The following is a 20,175-nucleotide window of genomic DNA, read 5'->3' on the forward strand; positions in this document are numbered from 1 at the left end:
CCTGGCCTATAGCAAGAGATTGGACACTAGAGTATGGTGCTAGTCACGAAGAAGTGCTACGGGAAAGATGCAGAGTCGTATTGTCTTATTCTGCCACTGAGCGACGGGAAATAAGCTGCCAAAGGACGAGAATTAGCGCCTGTAGTTCGTTCACTTTAACGTGGGTAAGAGTTTCGTCCATTTGCAGCTTATTTCACCTAGCTCAGTGCCAGATTCGGAAAATATCGCTCAGCCTCCTTCCCACAGCACTTCTTCGTGACTGGCATACATATTCTAGTGTTTATCGTTACATCTCAGCATTCAAGATGGAGAGAGAGAGAGAGAGAGGGCAATATTAAGCCAATTTGAAGTGAACAGAGTGAAGTTAATAAAATGTAGAATAAAAAGAACTGAGTGAAATGTAGAATAAAAAATAACCAAAATTCTGAATTAAAAAATCACGGAACTGCTGCTGACTTTTCCTTTCCATTTTTCCCGCCAAATTTGCTTAGTGTGGTCACCTGTTGTAATTTAATCTCGCACCTGTAACACCGTGGCTCTCTCTCTCTCTCTCTCTCTCTCTCTCTCTCTCTCTCTCTCTCTCTCTCTCTCTCTCTCTCTCTCTCTCTCTCATTCATACCGTAACCCACACCAGCCTAATCTCATTTCTCTACCTGTCCCTTTTTGTATTTGTATCTGTTTACATTCCCCTTCTCCCTTCATCTCGATCCCTCCATCCATCCCTCACATCCTTTCTCCCTCTATATCTATCCGTTTACCTATTTATTTCTGTGTATCCCTCTATATTTGTACCAGTCTTTCCTTTATGTCTAGCCATCTACCCTTCCATCAGTCCATTCCTCACCCTTTCAGCCTCTCTCTCTATCTTAACTGTCTGCCTGTCTCTTTCAATCTGTCTTTAATACACCAGCCTTTCTTCTAATTGCATCTGTCCCTCCATCCACACCTGTTCACTCACCTGCCCCCCACACCTATCCTCTGAGTGCGTCTATCCCTTCATCCACACTTCCCCCCCACACCTGCCCCCACGCACTTCCCCCCACACCTCCCCCACACACCTGTTCCTTTCCTAACCCTAAACCTCCCCCCACACCGACCCACACACCTCCCCCCACATCTACCCCACACCTGCCCCCTACCTAACCCTACACCTACCCCACACATCTGCCTACACACCCCCACACCGTCCTCAGCACCTGCCTAACTTTAAGGTGTGTGTTGGTAGTTCCCCGCGGCCATTTTTAAAGGTACTGGCACCTGGCTGTCTTGCCCTCATTGCCCCCCCCCCTCCACCTGACGCCATTTTGTTGACACCACGGCATTGCACGGTGCAAGGGATTGAGCCCCGGATGTGGGTGGTGTGGAGATTAGGGAAGGGTTGGGTAGGATAGGGTAGGGTAGGGTAGGGTAAGGTAGGTTTGGTTAGGTTAGGGTAGGATAGGGTACAGCAAGGTGGATTTGCTTACGTTATACTGGGATAGGTTAGGTTAGGGTAGGGTAGGTAGGGTAGGGTAAGATAGGATAGGGTAGGGTAGGATAGGGTAGGGACCATCCTTAATCGAAGAGAATACGGGATCTAGGCTGAATGCATATCTGACGTGAGGTAGAATAGTTGAAAAAGAAGTACCCCGGGATAGTAGTAGTAGTAGTAGTAGTAGTAGTAGTAGTAACCCCAGGCTCATCTCAACGTGAACACAGTGGACTGCAAGCTAGTTAAACTTAGAGGGACCTTTGTGTACCCAGCAGCTCCACCACCCTATCAGTGCCACCACGTGAAGGCGATCGTCCCTAGCGCACTGCAGGGAATACATGTTATCGATAACTGCACAGAGGCTTTCATTTCCCTCCCTCAGTCCACCAAGCCCTTCATTACTGTTCCCATAAATTCAAACCTCCACCTGTTATTACGTTCACCTCCATCTCACTTTGTCTCCACACACACACACACACACACACACACACACACACACACACACACACACACACACACAGATATTATGTGTCAAGTGGCAGAATGCAGGGGTAGCTAATTTATACCTATCAGCTAATGCCATCTTGATAAGGCCGTATCAGCTGTTAATGATGATCGCATGTAATCTGACCTAATCCAGCCTCATCCTTGCCGACCTAATCCACGCTAGTCTAACCAAACATGACAAAACCTTACTATGTTAAATCCAACCTAATCCAACCTAACCCAATCCAACCAAGTCTACTACAACTACACCTAGCCTAACCTGACAGAATCCTACTAACACTAACAAACTCTCACCTCACTAGATTAGGCGCAATCCTAACCTAACTAAGGCCACACCATGCCAGCCTATTCTACCTTAACCTAAGCCTGTGGAAATTGAACTTAACTGAGCACAACCACCCGAACCTAAGTTAACCTCTAATAAATTTCAGCTTAACCAACCCTAAACTAATCTTAAGTTACCCTACCCTGTCCCACGTTACCGTACCCTAGCATAATGTAACTAACTTTGAGATAACTAACCAATGCAATTTCCTATCCTATCCTACCCTACCCTACCCTACCCCACCCTACCCTACCCTACCCTACCCAACCCAACCCAACCCAACCCAACCCAACCCAACCCAACGCTACCCTACCCTACCCTACCCTACCCTACCCTACCCTACCCTACTCTACCCTACGCTACCCTACCCTACCCTACCCTACCTTACCGTACTCCCAACATATTTTAAGTAGCCTGAGGTAACAAAACAACGCTATTCCCTATCCTGCCTTACCTTCCCCTCCCCCCCTCCCCTCCCCTCCTCTCCTCTCCTCTCCTCTCCTCTCCTTTCCTCTCCCCTCCCCTCCCCTCCCCTCCTCTCCTCTCCTGTTTTCTCCTCTCCTCTCCCCTCCCCTCCCCTCCCCTACCCACATGTTACCAGCGTAAGTCAATTAACCAAGGCAAATTAAGCTATACTTTCCTACAGCAGCCTGATCCCTCCTAAGCTTGTGTTACGCTTGTTAGTTGTCGGTTGTATTCTGCCATATGCCTGAGGGGAGGCTATCTGACCCGCAGGCTAGGACAGGGCAGGACAGGACAGGGCAGGGCAGGGAAGGGCAGGGCTGGGCAGGGCGGGTGGTGTTCATGACGTTGGTGATCAATATGTAATCGATAAGCCGCCGAGGTGAGGTGGAGTGAGGTGCGGTGAGGTGAGGTAAAGGTTAAGGTGAAGTGAGAACGTGGATTGAGGTAGGGAAAGGTAAGACGGATATATGAAGGAAAGTGCAAAAATCAGCCTACCTACTGGTCATACGTTTTTTTTTTTTTTTTTTAATGCAAGGAAGAAGGAACCAAAGGCCAGGAGTGTGTGTCAGAGGCTGGGTAATAACAAGGTAATGCTAAGACAAGGATAGTAAGGCAGTGAGGCTCCTTGGGTGAGGGGAAGGAAGGCGAGGGGAGGTCCTGTCATGCCCCCCTCCACCCCACCACCCCAACCCCCCCTCCCCCACCATTTCCTGCCGCTATTAATGAAATTAGTTCCCGCTGGGGCTGTGCGGCCGCCCTCATTACCCCCCGCCTGCACCCACACCCGCCCGCACATTCACCCGCCCGCATCCACACACACCCGCCCGCACCCACACACACCCGCCCGCACCCACACACACCCGCCCGCACCCACACACACCCGCCCGCACCCACACACACCCGCCCGCACCCACACTTGCCCGCACACATCCACACTGGCACTCACACCAGCCCGCATCCACATTTCACACCCACACCTGCTCCCACACCCACCCACATCCACACCCACATCCACACCCACTCCCACGCCCTTCCTCATACACATTCCCTCTCGCCCCCCACCCAAATTCACACCCACACGCCCGTCCCCACCTACACTTGCTCCCACATCCACACCCGCCCATATCCAAACCCACCCACTCCCACCCCGGCGCGTGGCATTGCAGAGGTCATTACGGTACAAGTGATATATACCGAGACTGATAGACCAATAGATAAACAGAGGTAAACTAGTAAACTGGGAGTCCTGACCTTGTGGGCTAGGTAGGGTCGAGAGAGGTCACTGTGCCCTACCTCGAACCTGACTTTACTTAACCTCCTGACCTAATCTAACAGTGACCTAATCTAATCCACCCTCACTTTCCCTGGCCTAACAATATCTTATCTAACTTGACCTCACCTGACCTGATATACCCTACCCTACCTTGCCACAAACTTATCTGACCTTTTAGCTTCCCTACCCTACCTTAACATGGCTAGATTTATCCTGTGTGTGTGTGTGTGTGTGTGTGTGTGTGTGTGTGTGTGTGTGTGTGTGTGTGTGTGCAGGTCATGACAGGATGAGACCCGGGTAACTTATAAATTGGTTGAGGGAGGAAGTTGAGGTGGGGGAGGGGGAGGAGAGGGGAGGGGAGGAGGAGGAGGAGGAGGAGGAGGGAGGGATTAGCCAGTGAACAGGGATTTATCTCTTAATCTAACTTAATCTAACCTCTCTGTATAACAACCTAACACAATATACTTAGATTTACATAATATAAGGTATACGCTTTTCACTTTAACTTGGCCTAAAATTGCCGTCTCTCAAATCTCCAGTGCTGAGAGAGAGAGAGAGAGAGAGAGAGAGAGAGAGAGAGAGAGAGAGAGAGAGAGAGAGAGAGAATTATTAATAGTAGTACATGCAATAAAATTCCACTTATCATTCTCTCTCTCTCTCTCTCTCCCCCCTGTGTGTGTGTGTGTGTGTGTGTGTGTGTGTGTGTGTGTGTGCTTATCTTTTATTCATTTTTTTATCTGTACCTCTAAACTTTTCCTTAATCTCTCAGTACGATAAGAAAAAAACGACGAAAGAAAGGGGGAACTTTAAAAAAAATGAACGAATAAAAGGGGAAACTTAAAAAAAAATCCCTTGCTGATGGACTTCTAATTACTTCGTTCAGTTCGCTCGAGTGCATCTGTCAACACTCGTTCTGGCGCGGGTTTTTTATTTTTTCGTCTTTTTTTTTTTTTTTCCCTCTTCGACGTTTGTGTCTTAATTAAATTTCAAAATGGCTGTGTTTGGCCTGGCGGGATGGGTGCGTTGTTTTTGCCTCTGCCTTTAAGGGATTTCCTTGGTGGATATTAGACTCTGAGATGGGTAGGTGGATTGACAGGCAGATTGATGGATTGATAAATTGACATGGAATGAAGGTGATTTCTTTTTGTCCTGAAGGGATTTTTTTGGTGATATTTTTACTCAGATTGTTAGATAGATGGATTGAAGGTAATTTCATTTTCTTCGCTTGTCTTTAAAGGATTTTCTTGATGGATATGTAGACTGGAGTGGTTAGACATAGACAGAAGGATAGTTAGATAAATAGATAGGTAGATGGATGGACTGAGGGTAATTTCGAAGTGTGTCTGTCTTGAAGGGATATTCTTGATGGATAGACTCATAGATGGTTAGATAGACAGACATTGATAGATAGGTTAGGGGTAATTTTCTTTTCTTTGTCTTTAAGGACGTCGGAGCTAAATATAATTATCAGTTATCTATTTATTTATCGATCTATATCAGTTTATCCATCTCTTATTTTTTTGTAGTTAAGAGGACAAGCGCAAAAAATTTAGCGATTTTTTTTGTTTCGAAGGTCGTGAGTGAATTTTTTTTTTTTTTTTGCAAGTAAGACAATTTCCCCTGCATAAAAAAAAGTAATTATTTTTTCATAGGTAAGAGGACGTTGAAAAAGAGAACAATATTTAGGGCATTCGTAAAAAGATATAGATTTTTTCATATGTAAGACAATTTTCCCTGCTTAAAAAAAGACAATTATTTTTTTTCGTAGGTAAGAGGACGAGGCATTATAGCAAGTGGGTGAATGAAGTGGAAAATAGGATGAACAGAGACCCGGAGTCCATTCACCAATTTTGAGGCCCATTTTCTGCCCCACCACACGCTGCTATTAGAGAGAGAGAGAGAGAGAGAGGAGCAGAAAAATGAATACAATATGTGATTAGTGGAATAAATGTAAGAATAGATTATGAAATTAGAGAGAGAGAGAGAGAGAGGAGGGGGAAACAGAAAAATGAATGTGATTAGAGGAATAAATGTAAGAACAGATTATGAAATTATGATAGACACACCACAGAGAGAGAGAGAGAGAGAGAGAGGTTGAATGATCGCTGACTTTACGTTTCTTGATTGACGAAGACTTGAGTAGGGAAAAAAATACCTGCCGTTTTCCTATGATGTCTAATTTTTGGCTGCAGATGAGAAGAGCAACATTTTTTTCGTTTTTTCACTTTCTTTTTTCTTTCTTTTTGGTGTGAAGTTCTGTTGTGTGTAGCATGGTGTGGTGTGGTGTGAAGGCAATGTGTGATGCAGTGTGGTAGTAAGATATGTAGTATTATGTGATGTATGTTGGTGTGAGGTGTGCAGTATCATGTAGTGTGTAGTATATGACAGTGAGGTATGTTGTTATTGTTTGATGTGGTATGGTTAAGTAGTCCTTGGTGTGGTGTGGTGTAGTGGTATGGTATTTATTATTATGTTATGTAGTATGTTAGTGTGTAAACTGGCCAAGATTTTTGTCCTTTTGTTGCTAGTTACACATAGCTTGATGGCACAGTGATGCAATACTTCAGCTTTACATACTTTCCATAGCACCTTTTCATGACTAGCATCATATTGTAGTGCTTAATCATTGTTACAGCCAGGCATTCAAGATGGAGAGGTGTCAATTTTAGGCCAAGTTAGAGTAAAAAGGAGTATAACATCATTAAGCATGTAGTGAAGTGCTGTCATTCCCCCCCCCCTCCCATCTAATACTGCCAACTTTCCCACAGGCCATCTACGATATGCTGGGCACCAACTCTGCCAGCCGACCTGCAGACAGTGCCGAGGAGAGAGCCAAGGCCATCTTCTCGAAAATGGATGAGAATAATGATGGCAATCTCACTCAGGAGGAATTCCTCAAGGGATGTTTGCTAGACGAAGAATTGTCAAAGATGCTTACCCCGGGAGCTTAAAAGTTGCAGCATCTTTTTTTGTTTTTTTGTTCCGAGAGGATGACTATTGGTGTTTAGTTTGAGCTAGACTTGAGTTGTGTAGCTTTGGGACTCGGAAGGGGAAAGGACGCAAGCCGACTTTTGGTTTGTATTTCAGGATATCTTTCGAAAGCCTTGGTGGAACGATCCTTTTTGTTTTTCTTTCTCCTTTCTTTAATCCCCCGAGGCACTTGAGATGTTGTTTGGGTATGTGGATGGATAGGATGAATTCTTTTGTTGCTCCCACGAGGTGGAGTCAAGTAGAGTGACCTACTGCTTGCTCCTGTGTGCTCATACTGGATTTGTTGTATGCCCAGGAGTCTACACATCTCTTTATTGTAAATCGCAAACATTAGTCTCAGTAGCGGAAGTAGAACATTTTTACCTTAGCGACTGTGTGAAGAGAGTACGAAACTGGTAAAATATGCACACACACTTGAAGGCCTCATGCAAGTATACTTTGCACATACACACACAGTCACATGCACACCCACAGACACACATACACTAGCACACACAAATGTACATAGACACAGACACAAGTACATTAACACACACATAGTCACATACACAGCCACATATATAAACACACATACACTCATACACACAGACATAGACACATGTACAGCCACATACGTGTACACAAGCATGCACATTTGCACATAAAAACAAAGTTTTTCTTCGCCTTTCTTGTATCCGGGATGAGCACAGAAAATAATTTCTCCAGTTGCTACCCTAGTCCAAGACAGTCCCTCTCACCAACTGTCTGTAATCCTAAGAAGCCATTTGCGAAGATAGTGAACGAGGCTTGCGAGGAACCAGAAGGATAATTTTAAGAGTCCGTAGTCATTTTGAATATGCAAACTGTAAACATTAGGGTCCTGAAAGAATTATATATATATATAAATATACGGTACCGTGTAAATGATACGACGTTGATGATTCATATGAGTAGCTTAGTGTATTATTGATATTCCCATGCATTTAGATATGAGGGTCAGGGTATAGTTTATATATGAGCCTCTTAGCAAAGGTTTTTTCTATGTGTAATGTGGCGCTATTAAAGTAATCATTAAACTCGACATTTTTCTCATTCTGGTATATCCGTATGTTAACTCTTTTAGCACAGAATGCGAGGTAGACCAAAAGACACTGATAATTATGTATTTAAATGTGGGAACTTTCTGACTTTGTAGAATGTAGGTGAATGTAGACTTTTCTTCCTTTAATTGTTAGCTGTGAGGTTATCCCAAATGCACAAAAAAAAACGGAACGATCGGAGCCACATATGGTATGGAAAGACGTTGAAGTAGTTGGAGCGTGATCGTTATCGTTTGCTGCGGCACACTGGTAAGGGGAAACAATAGAGTTTAAATGTAGTTCGTTTATGATAACCCTAAACTTTGCAAACTTTTAAAAGAGCCAATTGTTGCATATATCTCCCATGGTTTTTGGTCCATACACCAATAAATACTGGTAGGTTGAATATTTGCGTGAGTGTGATGTTAATAGTCATTTACAACGATCCGCCTGTAGGTACTGTTGATATGCATTACCCTGGTGTTCTGAGGATGACGTTGGGAGGCCCACACACTGGGAAAGTAAACACCAGATCGTGCAGTTTTAAGGCTCATGTTGTCATATATGAACTAGAGTAGCCATACGCCCACCATTCTCACCCGCGATCTTTTCGTGGTCCTTCATATTTCCTCCGTGATCCGTTGTGAATAAGCGACCATCCTTTCACCCATTTTCCATCTTCTTTTGATGGGATGACACAGCATTAGTGTAATTAATGCAGCTTCTGTATTTCCAGCCATAGCAGACATTATCTGACCCTCATAATGCCACTACGAAGTTTATGTCCAGTCACAGAGATTAACCCAGTTCATGAATAATCTTTCCCAATGCCAATATGAAGTTGGTTCATGTCCAGGATTATGAAACCCCAAACCAACATCAAGTTCGTTTATAGTCATAGGAAATTTAGCCTCTCAGCATCTTTTTAACACAGCGCACAGTGTTGATGTTGGTCGCAGAGACGATGAGTCACAAAGCCATAATCTTGAAGGTTTCGGTTTTCATTTTCTGCCAGCGTGCCAGTCACTCAGTTCCAGCAATACCAGTCACACTCAGGAGCCGCACTTTTGGTCTTTAGTCCAACTCCACCTTGACAAGCCTGTGCATATTTGGCCTAAAGATGATGAATGATGTTTAAATGTATAGATGAATGATGTATAGGCCACTGTACTTCATATAAAATTGAGATGCATTGACTGCTGTGTAGACAGCTGTGTATAGAGTCATCATATGATGAATGTTATATAAGCAACTGCTTATAGAGCCAAGAAGTGATGAATGTTGTGTAGACAACTACATACAGTATAGAGCTGGAGGAGGATGAATTATGTATAGGCCGCTTACCATGTTGAAATATGGTAAGTGCTGCATAGTGCCAAGAGATGACTAATGCACTGCAGACAGCAGTTTGGATTTCATATTTACCACCCTTGACAGCAAGGGTATTCATAGTCAGTGTTGGAAGAGCATGGGAGGAATGGTCCAATGCACAGTTTACACGAGAGAATGGAGGAAAATAGTGAGTGATGGGGAGAGAGAGAGAGAGAGAAAGGAGGTCAGAGAAGGAGTAGAGGGAGGAGGATGACAAATGAGACGAAATGAAAACAGTAACGAAAGACAAGTGCAATACATACAACACCAATAGTTTTGTTTGTCTTGTTTAAACAGATTTATCATCTAATACTTTGTGGTTAGTAGATGCAGTGTGATGAAATGTAGAAAGGAATGGAGGAAGGATGATATGATAGTAAAGATTAGAAGAGAGAGGATTGCATGGACTTAGAAAATATGTAGGAAGAAAAGAGAGATGATATCGAAAAAAAGCAGTATATGAGGAAAGGAGGCAGGAGGAGATGCAAGGGGATTACACATGGGATATATTGTTTCATTTTCATGGCTCCAACGTGCTTGCATATGTCAGCCTTGGTCACCTAATGGTGACTCTCCATGCTTTTCTCTGTAGGGAGAAAAAGGGAAGATGACACAGGAAGGAGAAATAAAACATGTAGGGAGAAAAGAGAAAGAATAACATATAATGAAGTATATAGGGAGAAAAATAGGAGTAGAAGAGGAGGAATACACGTACACATAAAAGAAAAATATGCAGGGAGAAAAGAGAGGGAATTACACAGAAAGAAAGCAGTGTGCAGGGAGAGAAGGCAGGAGCAGAAGAGAGGGGATTACACATAAAAGGAAAATAAGAGGGTATTACAGAGAAAGAATGCAGTATGCAGGGAGAGGTGGCAGGAGAGATGGGGAGACAGTAGCATGCACAGACTTCTCATGGTGGACAATTTCTGATTGGCACTAAATTTTAAAAGTCCGGCCCACACCGTTTTCCGCTAATTGAGTCCCGCCACTGACCACTTAAGTTTAGATCCCTCCTCTGTAAATAGAAATGTAGAGTGATAATTGTTTTACACTCAACACAGCGAGTCCCATTGCAGTCATATACTGTGCTGATTCTTTTACAGCAGCGATGTGTTTTCAGAGTTTATTCTTGCTACATCCAGATTCAACTTAAAGCTCTTTCGTATTGGAGAGGTTACTGCAGGCTGTATCTGACCATCCCCAGTTTGAAAAGTTGCTCTTAAGGTGGATGTCATCAAAAGGTAGCAACAGTAAAACAGAATATATCGTCATTGTGAAGGGTTGAAGCCAGCTGTGGTTTTCTTTAGAGATTTATGAAGGAGTTGCAGAGTAATTGCAGTAAAGGAAATATGCAGCAAATGGCACTGCATTATGTCAGTTTAATAACTTACAGGTTGCCAAAGAAAGGGCATTGATGATAAATGAAGATTAACATGTAAATGAAGGCTGTCGTACATAATGTTTTGTTTAAGCCGATGTGCTGCAAAAGTTACTCTTAAGCTAATGGAGACATTATAAAGCTTAAGGATGTCATTTATACAGTTACCAATACTTTTTAACCATAAGAAATAATATATCTCAGCTCACAACTCATACACATGCAGTAAGAAAATAGCTTCAATACACACAATTTTTGCATGAAAATTCATTCAGATACTTTTGATAATGCAGTATGGTATATACGGTAGCTAAAACTTGTTGTATGCATTTTGAAATAGAAGATACAATATACTGTAGTAGTACAGCAAATACTCAGTCTCTGTATTCTTGTTTACTTAATGTGAGTTGAAGCAATGGATAAAAGTGTGGTAACCTGGATAATATCACCAAAATACTTATAGACAGTGCTGTAATGGGAGAAAGGCAAGTGTGGCCATATGTCTTTACCCATTTTAATATGTCTTATACCCACTTTACTATATCAGGAGCACCAAATGAGCAAGAGGATACCAGTAGTTATATGCTGTTATGCTTGGTTGCAGGAAAATTAAGTGAAATATTTATTTAGATATACATATACAGTATGTTGCATTTTCCAGTAAAATTATTTAAAAAGTTTTATTGATGGTTTGCAAGATTCAGTAAATATTCTGATCACTGCAAGCTTTAGCACAGTTGACATGTTCAGCTCTTGTACTGTATTACTAGCATGATACCACTGCTGTGTATATCCTACCTAGAATCCTGAACATTTACACAACATTTAGAATGGTAACCACTGTTTGGTGGTTGAGCTCTCTGGTAAATGGCAGTACATGGTGGTACTCCATGATATTTAAGATGTAGAGCCAGATCATATTAATGGTAACACTGTGTGATTGTTATGTTTTTTCTCAACCTGAAATGGCAGCCACTGTTATTATGAAGAAAAATGGTAAACGTTTTTAGTGCAGTGATTGCTCTTTATAGAATTTATTACGTATTGACTAAAAAGTTTTTGTTTGTACATGTTTCGCCATTCACAGGTGCAATTCATTTTACATTAATTTATTATCAGGATAAAATTTTCTCTTTTATCACTTCCAGATGCAATATGTACTGATAATTACAGCCTTGCAGAATGTTAAATACAGCACTGGTATTGGTTGTGGTGAGAGCAGCATATGGCCAAGAAAACCATTACCATGACAGCACTGCTTATAATATTGATGGGCTGAAAATGGGGGATCTTTGTTATGTTTCTTTGATGTCTCTATTTTATTCATATTGTGGCAGCTTTAATAACCATGGCTCATATCCATAGACAAAGTTCCGAATAACCCTGTGTCATAACTCAGATGTTGATTTACAGGAAGAACAAGAGTTATGGGAGGTTTGTACACTCTCTGTCTTGGTCTTTCATGTAAAACGATTATGACGAAGGTGACCATAAGCATGTTTGTGGATTTAGCCCCTGGTTAGCAGGAAAAGCACAGCCAAAAGCTTTCTTGTAATGTGCATTTACTGAGTGGTTTGTACAGTACAGTACTTGTGTAACTGAATGCTACAGAGAAGTGTGTTTGCTTTCAACACCTCAGTAGAGTGTTTAGGAAACTATTATGTATCAAGAATAATATATTGTACATGGTGTTTTAATTCATCTCCAACTATCATGTATCGAGGAAACTGTATTGTCTCTTAATTCATCTCAAAGTATCATGTATCAAGGAAACTGTATTGTCTTTTAATTAATCTCATCCATTGATTTATTTTTTTTAGGAAACTGTGAGTCAGCTTGAACGAAGTGTTTACTACAGGTTGGAAGGCAAGCTTGTAAATCCCCTTAACCCTCATGATGTACTTTTTCCTTTACCCTTGCTGCTGCCAGAGAGGGACACCTTCATGGGGTGGCACCAATATGACTGGGTGGTGGAGCTACCTGGGTATACAAACATCCCTCATTCCCTTCCCAATCCCCCAAATGGAAGTTTGCAAACTGTGGAAGAGGGGCAACTTCAGCCTCCATTCCACCAGGTTCATGTTCAGGTGAGCCAAGGGTTGCAGCTACTACTACTACTACTGTTAGTGTTACCAGATCATTTTATTGAACTTAGGAAAGGCCTCTCATATTGATGGGGTTTACTAAGGCTACATAAAACCCCTGTCATTCAAAAAGTCTGTCCTAAGCTGAAGAAAATTATCAGGCAAGACTAAAATGAAAAAGGCATCCCCGGGCTCAGTGGGTTATTTGGCATTTTGTATTCATCCGTGCATCGTGAGAAACCTTAACCCCTTCTGTGTGATGACAATTTCTTTATTTCATTCCTGCTGTTGCCAGGCTATTATATTTCTTTTTAAGGATGAGCTGTCAATGAAGGGGTATTAGAGACTGCTACTCCCGCAGTATACAATGTTTTTAAGTGTTTCAGTTTATGAGGACTCCTTTAAATTGAATAAAATCGTTTGGTGGTAGCAGGAATAATGATAAATTGATGCCATGGTAGCAGATTGGTTTAGGTGGTGTGTATGATCAGCAGCTGTATTTTCTACCCATGATAGGCATCTGTATGATAAACAACCTTTCAGTCCAATGGTGTATAGTATAGCATTTTTTTTTTTCTACCTCCCCATGATTGTATGCAGCTCTTGGGGAAACTGCTTGTACTGAGGGTTGTCGGATGCATCTAATCCTTCCAGTTCTGAAAGTTTCTCCTAAGCTAAACAAAACTGCCTCAAGGTAACAAGAATAAACTAAAAAATATGTCATTGTAATGAAGGGATTAAAGGTTTCCCTCTGTGCAGCTTCCATTGTAAATGTGATTAGATTGAACATGTGTCTCAGAGCCTAGCTGAGTCAGTGTGTGTGTGTTTGTGTGTGTGTGTGTGTGTGTGTGTGTGTGTGTGTACTCATTATCTCATTCTGTCTCCCATGATATAAGGTGTCAGAGAAGTAATTGCAAAAGTTAACTGTTTGATTGTTTCTCATGTTTTATGAAGTTTATATTTGTAGTTTATGCCAGTGATTGTTTTGATAATTAACTGTTATACTTAAAGTGTGTTTAACAGGTTTATTTTCATAGGTTTATTAAAAGGAGCACCCAGAGCATTAGCTAAACTCAGCACAGTCAGTCCTCATTACAGCGTTCCTTTTATTTTTTATTTTCCTCCTAAGTTTTCAGTAAAAGGAAAAAAAAAAAAAAAGTAATTTAAGTTTCAGGGTCATATTCTAAGTGGTTTTGGAGATTTCTTAACATCACTTCATTAGCAGTTTATTTTGCACATAACAGTTCAATAACCTCATTTTTGTCACTAATATGAACTGTATCAGCATAAAGTACATACAGTAAATGACATAGCAAGAGATTATTAAGGTGTAATTATTCTGCACATTTTAGCTCAATATCCTCCTCTATGTTATTGATACAAACAATGGTATATTCATCTTAAAGCATACAGAGTAAATAACACAAAAGAAACTGTTAAAGATATACAAAATAAGTCACTAACGAACAGGTGCTACAAACTCTTCTATACCACCTAGAATACAAACCTTACTCTAACTGTGAAGCTGATACTCAAAAACTCCCCCCAATTCATGATAACTATTCTACTTAAAAAATTTTGAAATTCTGTACAGTATTCTGTTATAATGCGAACTGGCTGTATAATGCAAAGGGAGCTTCCAGTAATTTATTGCTCATTCTGTCTATGTTTTGTTCAATTTTGTGATGCCTCTGGGTGATATCTGTTCACTAAGCCAGCATTCCATTGTTCATAGTTCATCAGTTTAGGCAGCCTCCTAACACCTCTTCCTTACCAGTTTATTTATGCATATGGCACATTAATATTCTTTTGTATGTTATGTATGCAATCTATGACATTACCGGAAAAGCAGAAGTAACGTAAAAAACAATAAATTCTCTTGTATGTTGTTCATGCAAGCTGTGTCATTATTATACAAAGCAAGGCAGTATAAATGCGTAGTATGCAGAGTAAATCACCGAGGAATAGGTGCTAAGGAACTTTCTTAATTGACAAGAATGTGCACCCCAGGTAGCTGTGTTTCTCCCCTCACTATATCAAGCATGAATTTTTGTGTGGCAGAACAGGCTTTCATTTTTTAACTCAATTATTCTGTACTCAGTTCCCTAACTCACTTGTATAAACTCTGAACTTTTGAACATTCCTACCTGAGTCAAAAATTTCTTAACTCATATAAATTCTAAACTTTCAGACATTCCTTCTTATGTTTAGCATTTTCTAACACACTTGTTTAAATTATAAACTTTCAAACATTCCTTCCTAAGTTTAAAATTTCCTAACTCACTTTATGATTTCTAAACATTCAAAAATTTCTTCGTACAGTAAGTTTAAAATATTCACACTCACCTGTATAAATTCTAAACTATCAAACATTCCTTCTGAAGTTTAAATTACAAGTACTGTACTTAAAATGATCTTTGGAATAGTCTGGAACTTTTGGACATTCCTCTTTATGTTAACATTACTTAACACTTAATTTTTGCAGAAATAATAAACTGTCATTCCCCCTTACATTATTACTTAAACTCGATTAAGGGAGTAACATTCACCTTTGAGCATTCCTTCTTATGTTTAGAACATGTCACAGTTGATTGTGGAACAGTTTTGACATTTGAAGCATTCCTTCTTATAATGTGGACTGTGGTACCGGTACTTATTTGTTGACCAGCATAGTGCAGTGCTTTGAACTTGTAAACACCTTCTTGATGCAGTTGTTGGGTACCTGGCATAAGGTCACTTCTATAACTTTGAAATCTTTACGATTTTTACCATTGCTGAGCCTTCTGAGTAGTCAAGCATCTTTACTGATCACTGCAATGTCGAAATTACAGAAAAGCAGTCCACTGTTGTGCTATACAGGTACAGTAGGAATTTGAGCTCCAAAATCATGATAATTGACATAAGCTGCATGGATTGCTGTACACAAGCTTGCAAGTTATGCCCTATCAGTTTCAAGAAAGGCCACCATAGTCTCAGACATTACTACTGTACTGTGGTCACAAAATACTCCTTATATATTATTGAATGATGATGATGATGATGATGATGATGATGGAATTCTTAAAGTCACACACACAAACATACTTGGCTGTGTATCTATATATCTGTCTGTCTCTCTTACTTACTGCACCAAAACCATATCCAATCTTCCATCCCCTCCCATGACATACCACTTCCCTTGCCATTTGTACTCTCCATCTGTATACACAGCACAAGCCTAAATTTAGATGTACTGTAGTGTTAAATTATGAGTGTATGCTGTCTTTTCACTGCATTCACACTGAGCACGGAATAAAATAATCTAATTCAGAGCAGAACTGAAAGGATTTAAATGTGTTGGAAGTATTTGTAGAATCCCAACTTTATGTAGCTACCCAATGTTGTACTTTGAAAACTGAAAATTTTGTCACTCTACCATTACCATAGAAATGTCAGCTCATCAAAATTGTTTAGGCGTAAGAGAAACACGAATCACATCACCCCATTGTGAGGCTAGACCCCCCCCCTTCCTCCCCTTGCTACTATTGCTCGGGTACCTCAGCACCGTCATTTTTGTAGGCACTGGACTGTCATTGATCTACTACATTATCGTACTGTCAGTGTTTGGGTACTGGTACATTATTAGTGTGCAGCTGGCTTGAAGAAATTGATGTGGAGGAGAGGCCAGATTTAGTCTATGTTTTGCCATAACTCCTTTAATCTGATGACTTTTATTCTCAGTACTGTGACACTAAGCACTTTTTATTACTTCGATGGAAGGTTTTCAAATTTGATCCTACAATAACCCCTTTCACCAACAGTGATTCTTTATAAGATGAAGAGAATTGTCTATTGGTGGCCAGATTAAAATAAAAAGCTTTCATTTGACAGTAGGAGTTATCGGGTATAACATAGAAAACCTGGTTCCTTGTTTACATTTGTTGATATTCTGAAAACATTTGCAGTGTACACCGAGCCTACCCAGTGTACAGGTATGTCGTTGTCTGGGTACTATCATTTTCATGTTATTTCGGTGCCATGATGTAATTAGGAAAGTGTAACCCCATCAAGGTACCACAATACAGTATTTTGTATCACTGGTGTGTATTCCCACTGGCATAAGCTTCTTAGTATTTCCTCCTTAGCGACTGTCTTTGCATACATAACCTTAATATTGTCTTGTATGCCAGCTGTATCTTTTTAATATTGATATATCTTGCTTCAGTAACATATATCTATCTAGTTATTGTAAGACACCTTATTCCAGTAAGGGGTAGCCACAAACTAATCACCCTGCCATTTGACAGCCTTCCCTCCAACTTACACCCAACCTCTCCCATATATATCTCAATTCCATCCCTCCCTCTCATCCTTGGTCTCCCCCTCCTCCCCCCAGTAACATACAAGAGGATATGAGGGTATAATGTGCAAAATTAATCATTAAGGAATAGATGTTATGAGGACTCCTATGCCACCAAGAACACGATCTGCTGTCATATTTGGATACCCTTTTACTGTTGTGTTGGTACAGTATTGCACAGTTGGGAATTAGCTTTGGAAACATATTAGGGGCTCAGCGCATATACACTCAAAAATAATAATCAGTATCCCCCCCAGCATACAAAGCCAGGGTCACTGAGCATCCCGTGGAAGATAAAACAGATGGCAAAAAGAATGTGAGGGTTAAAGTTCAGAGTGAGATGAGAGGGAAGACCGTGGAAGATGATACCGTACCTATTGACTGTGAGACAAAAATGCTGAAAAGAGGATATGAGTGAGAATGAGCATCCAGTGAGATGGCAGGGAAGATTTTATTATTATTATTATTTTATTTTTATTTTTATTTTTTTGGGGTACAGTTCTGAGTCATAGTTTCTGTTCACCATCTAATCCTACGCTGGGCTGAAGGGAGGTGGAGGCTATGGTTTCGTAGTGAACAAAGACCCATTGTCCAGTGATAAGGTGGTAATTCAAAGTGTATTTAGGCTGCATCAGGAATAGTTCGTAATGACTGCTATTTCTCTAACATGGAAAAGCTTCACACCACAGTAACAGGCCTATATTCAGTGTGGTATCCTGGCTACAGCTCCCATTTGGCCACCAGCAGAGGTGAACATAAGATAACAGAAAATATGACATAAGTGTACACCAAATATGGATTTTGTATGCTATGTAGACTTCTTAGCACCCCTTCCTCAATGGTCTGTTTCTGCATATAGCAACTAAAATTCTCTTTTTTGTAATTTATGTATACTGTGTCATTAGGAAAAAGCTATAACTAATGTCAGTCTGTCTTTAGCTCTTTAGCCAAATGCCTTAATACTGGAAGGGGTGGCCACAAAATAATCACTTCCATGTCACCCTGTACATTGCCATCAGGCTGCCCTCTCTTCAGCTCACATTACCCTCACTCATATACCTCTCCACCCCATCCCTCCATCTCATCCTCAGTTTCACACTTCCCCTCTTCCTTGTATAAATAACATACAAGGCAGTAATAAAATGTAATGCACTAAATAGACCACTAAGGAAGAGCTGTTATAAGCCCACAAAAATACAGCCCCAGGACAGTAATATCTGTCACATTGAACCGTACATTCCTATCCATATTTCATGTACAGCAGATACATAATTGTTAAAATTAAGTGAGGGACTAGATTTTGGTTTTGCTGAGCACATTCATATCTCTAACTCTTTCCATATACAAATACAGCATACAGATGAAAATATTGTACCTCATGACGATGCACAACTCTGCCATTTTAAGCACAAGATCAGCACAAAAAAGATAAACCCTGAAACACTTGTACAATACTTGAGTGTATCATTAAGGACTATTGTACTATTGACTGAAACAGATAGGATTATAGGTATGCACAAATAGCAATAATATACCAGAAAGTTGTCCAGGAATTGGTACTATAATGAGAAAAAATGTAATTCTTGCATTTCTGTAGGTAACACATTCAGTACGGTGATGTCTGGAGATTATTCATGTTGCCTTCAAAAACTGTTAAGTCTGCTTCGCAATGGCCACTCACACTGAAGAGATTAATGAAGGCTATATCTGATCCCTCCAGTGTATATATATATATATATACTGTATATATATATATTAAAGCAGACCAGTTTTTTTCTGGTAATTAGTGAAAAGAATGTCATTGCACTGAAGTGGTGGATGCTTTCAGTCCATTGATCTCTGTTATAGATACTCATTACTACCACTTAACCATTATATAGCATTCATTTTAGGAGAAATGTTTCTTTTGAAAGGGTTTGGAACAACTCTCATGAAACCCTTCACTACACGAGATCTCCCTGAGACTGAATATGATCGGAAGGTACGAAAAATTAGATAGAAAGAGATGTCAAGGCACTGAATTCATTAAAAGTTATTTGAAACATAATTCAAAACATTAAGCCTCACTGATCAGTGAAATGAGCCCCTTGCCTGCTTCCTGCCTCTCCATCTTGCTATCATTTGCCTCATTCTAGCACCAGGCACCCATCCTAGCCACCCCACTACCCCCTGCTCACCCCTACCACCTCCTACCCTACCCTCTCCACTCCGTGCCTAGCCCCATCCACCCCTACCCAGCCCCCAACTACCCTTCTGTGATATAGCTGTTCTGTGGCATGAGTGCGGTCCTCTTTGGAAGTTAGTGAACGTGGCCTGTTAACCCAAACGGACCCAAGATTCTGATGTAGAGAGGAAGTTAAGGGAGCTTGGGTCTATAAGATGTGTGTTTATTTTACGAATGATTAGTGTATTTATTCATTTATTATGTACGTTTGTAATGCAATTGAGTCTGCCTATTTATTGTATTGTATGCCTGAATTGCAGACCTAAGACTTTGGTCCTGAAAAGCTAGGAGGGTCCATAATCTGTGTCAGCTTTGAGTAAGACGGTACATTCATTGATTTACGGTTTGTCACGGTGAGCCAATTGAGTCTCAGCCTGTGTATGGTAACTTTACTTAAAATTGGTGATGAGCATTATGAAACTTATGACCACTTATCCAGTTTTTAAGCTAATTTAGACTTAGATTTGTTGAGCATTGCAGGATCTATGATTTTTTTTTTTGTTCCCTCTGAATATTTCTTGGTGTGTCTCATGTAATTACAAAGTTTAGGATGATCATGTCCAAGAAAAAGTCATGATATTATACTGTTGATTTGCCTTTGCTTGGCTCAACTTTTAGTAGACAATCTGCACAAATGGTAATACTTGTAAATAATACTCTAGGATAAGGGAATGTGCCATTGCTTCTGA

General features: G+C 40.7%; 2 protein-coding genes across 4 annotated transcripts in view; both read left to right on the plus strand.

Moving 5' to 3' along the window:
* LOC145402882 (neuronal calcium sensor 2) overlaps positions 1-8,005 on the plus strand; it is a 123,951-nt gene extending 115,946 nt beyond the window's left edge. Inside the window, exon 5 of the mRNA XM_080274790.1 lies at positions 6,810-8,005. Coding sequence (XP_080130916.1) covers positions 6,810-6,992 — 183 coding nt within the window. The 3' untranslated portion in view covers positions 6,993-8,005. The remainder of the gene's footprint in view (positions 1-6,809) is intronic.
* Positions 1-20,175, plus strand: part of Nca (neurocalcin homolog) — a 171,095-nt gene that overhangs the window by 131,138 nt on the left and 19,782 nt on the right. The gene's annotated exons all lie outside the window — the stretch shown is intronic.

The sequence above is a fragment of the Coenobita brevimanus genome, chromosome 59, assembly GCF_032717465.1.
Source record: "Coenobita brevimanus isolate Jiangsu-jjx chromosome 59, ASM3271746v2, whole genome shotgun sequence".
Taxonomy (NCBI): Eukaryota; Metazoa; Arthropoda; class Malacostraca; order Decapoda; family Coenobitidae; genus Coenobita; species Coenobita brevimanus.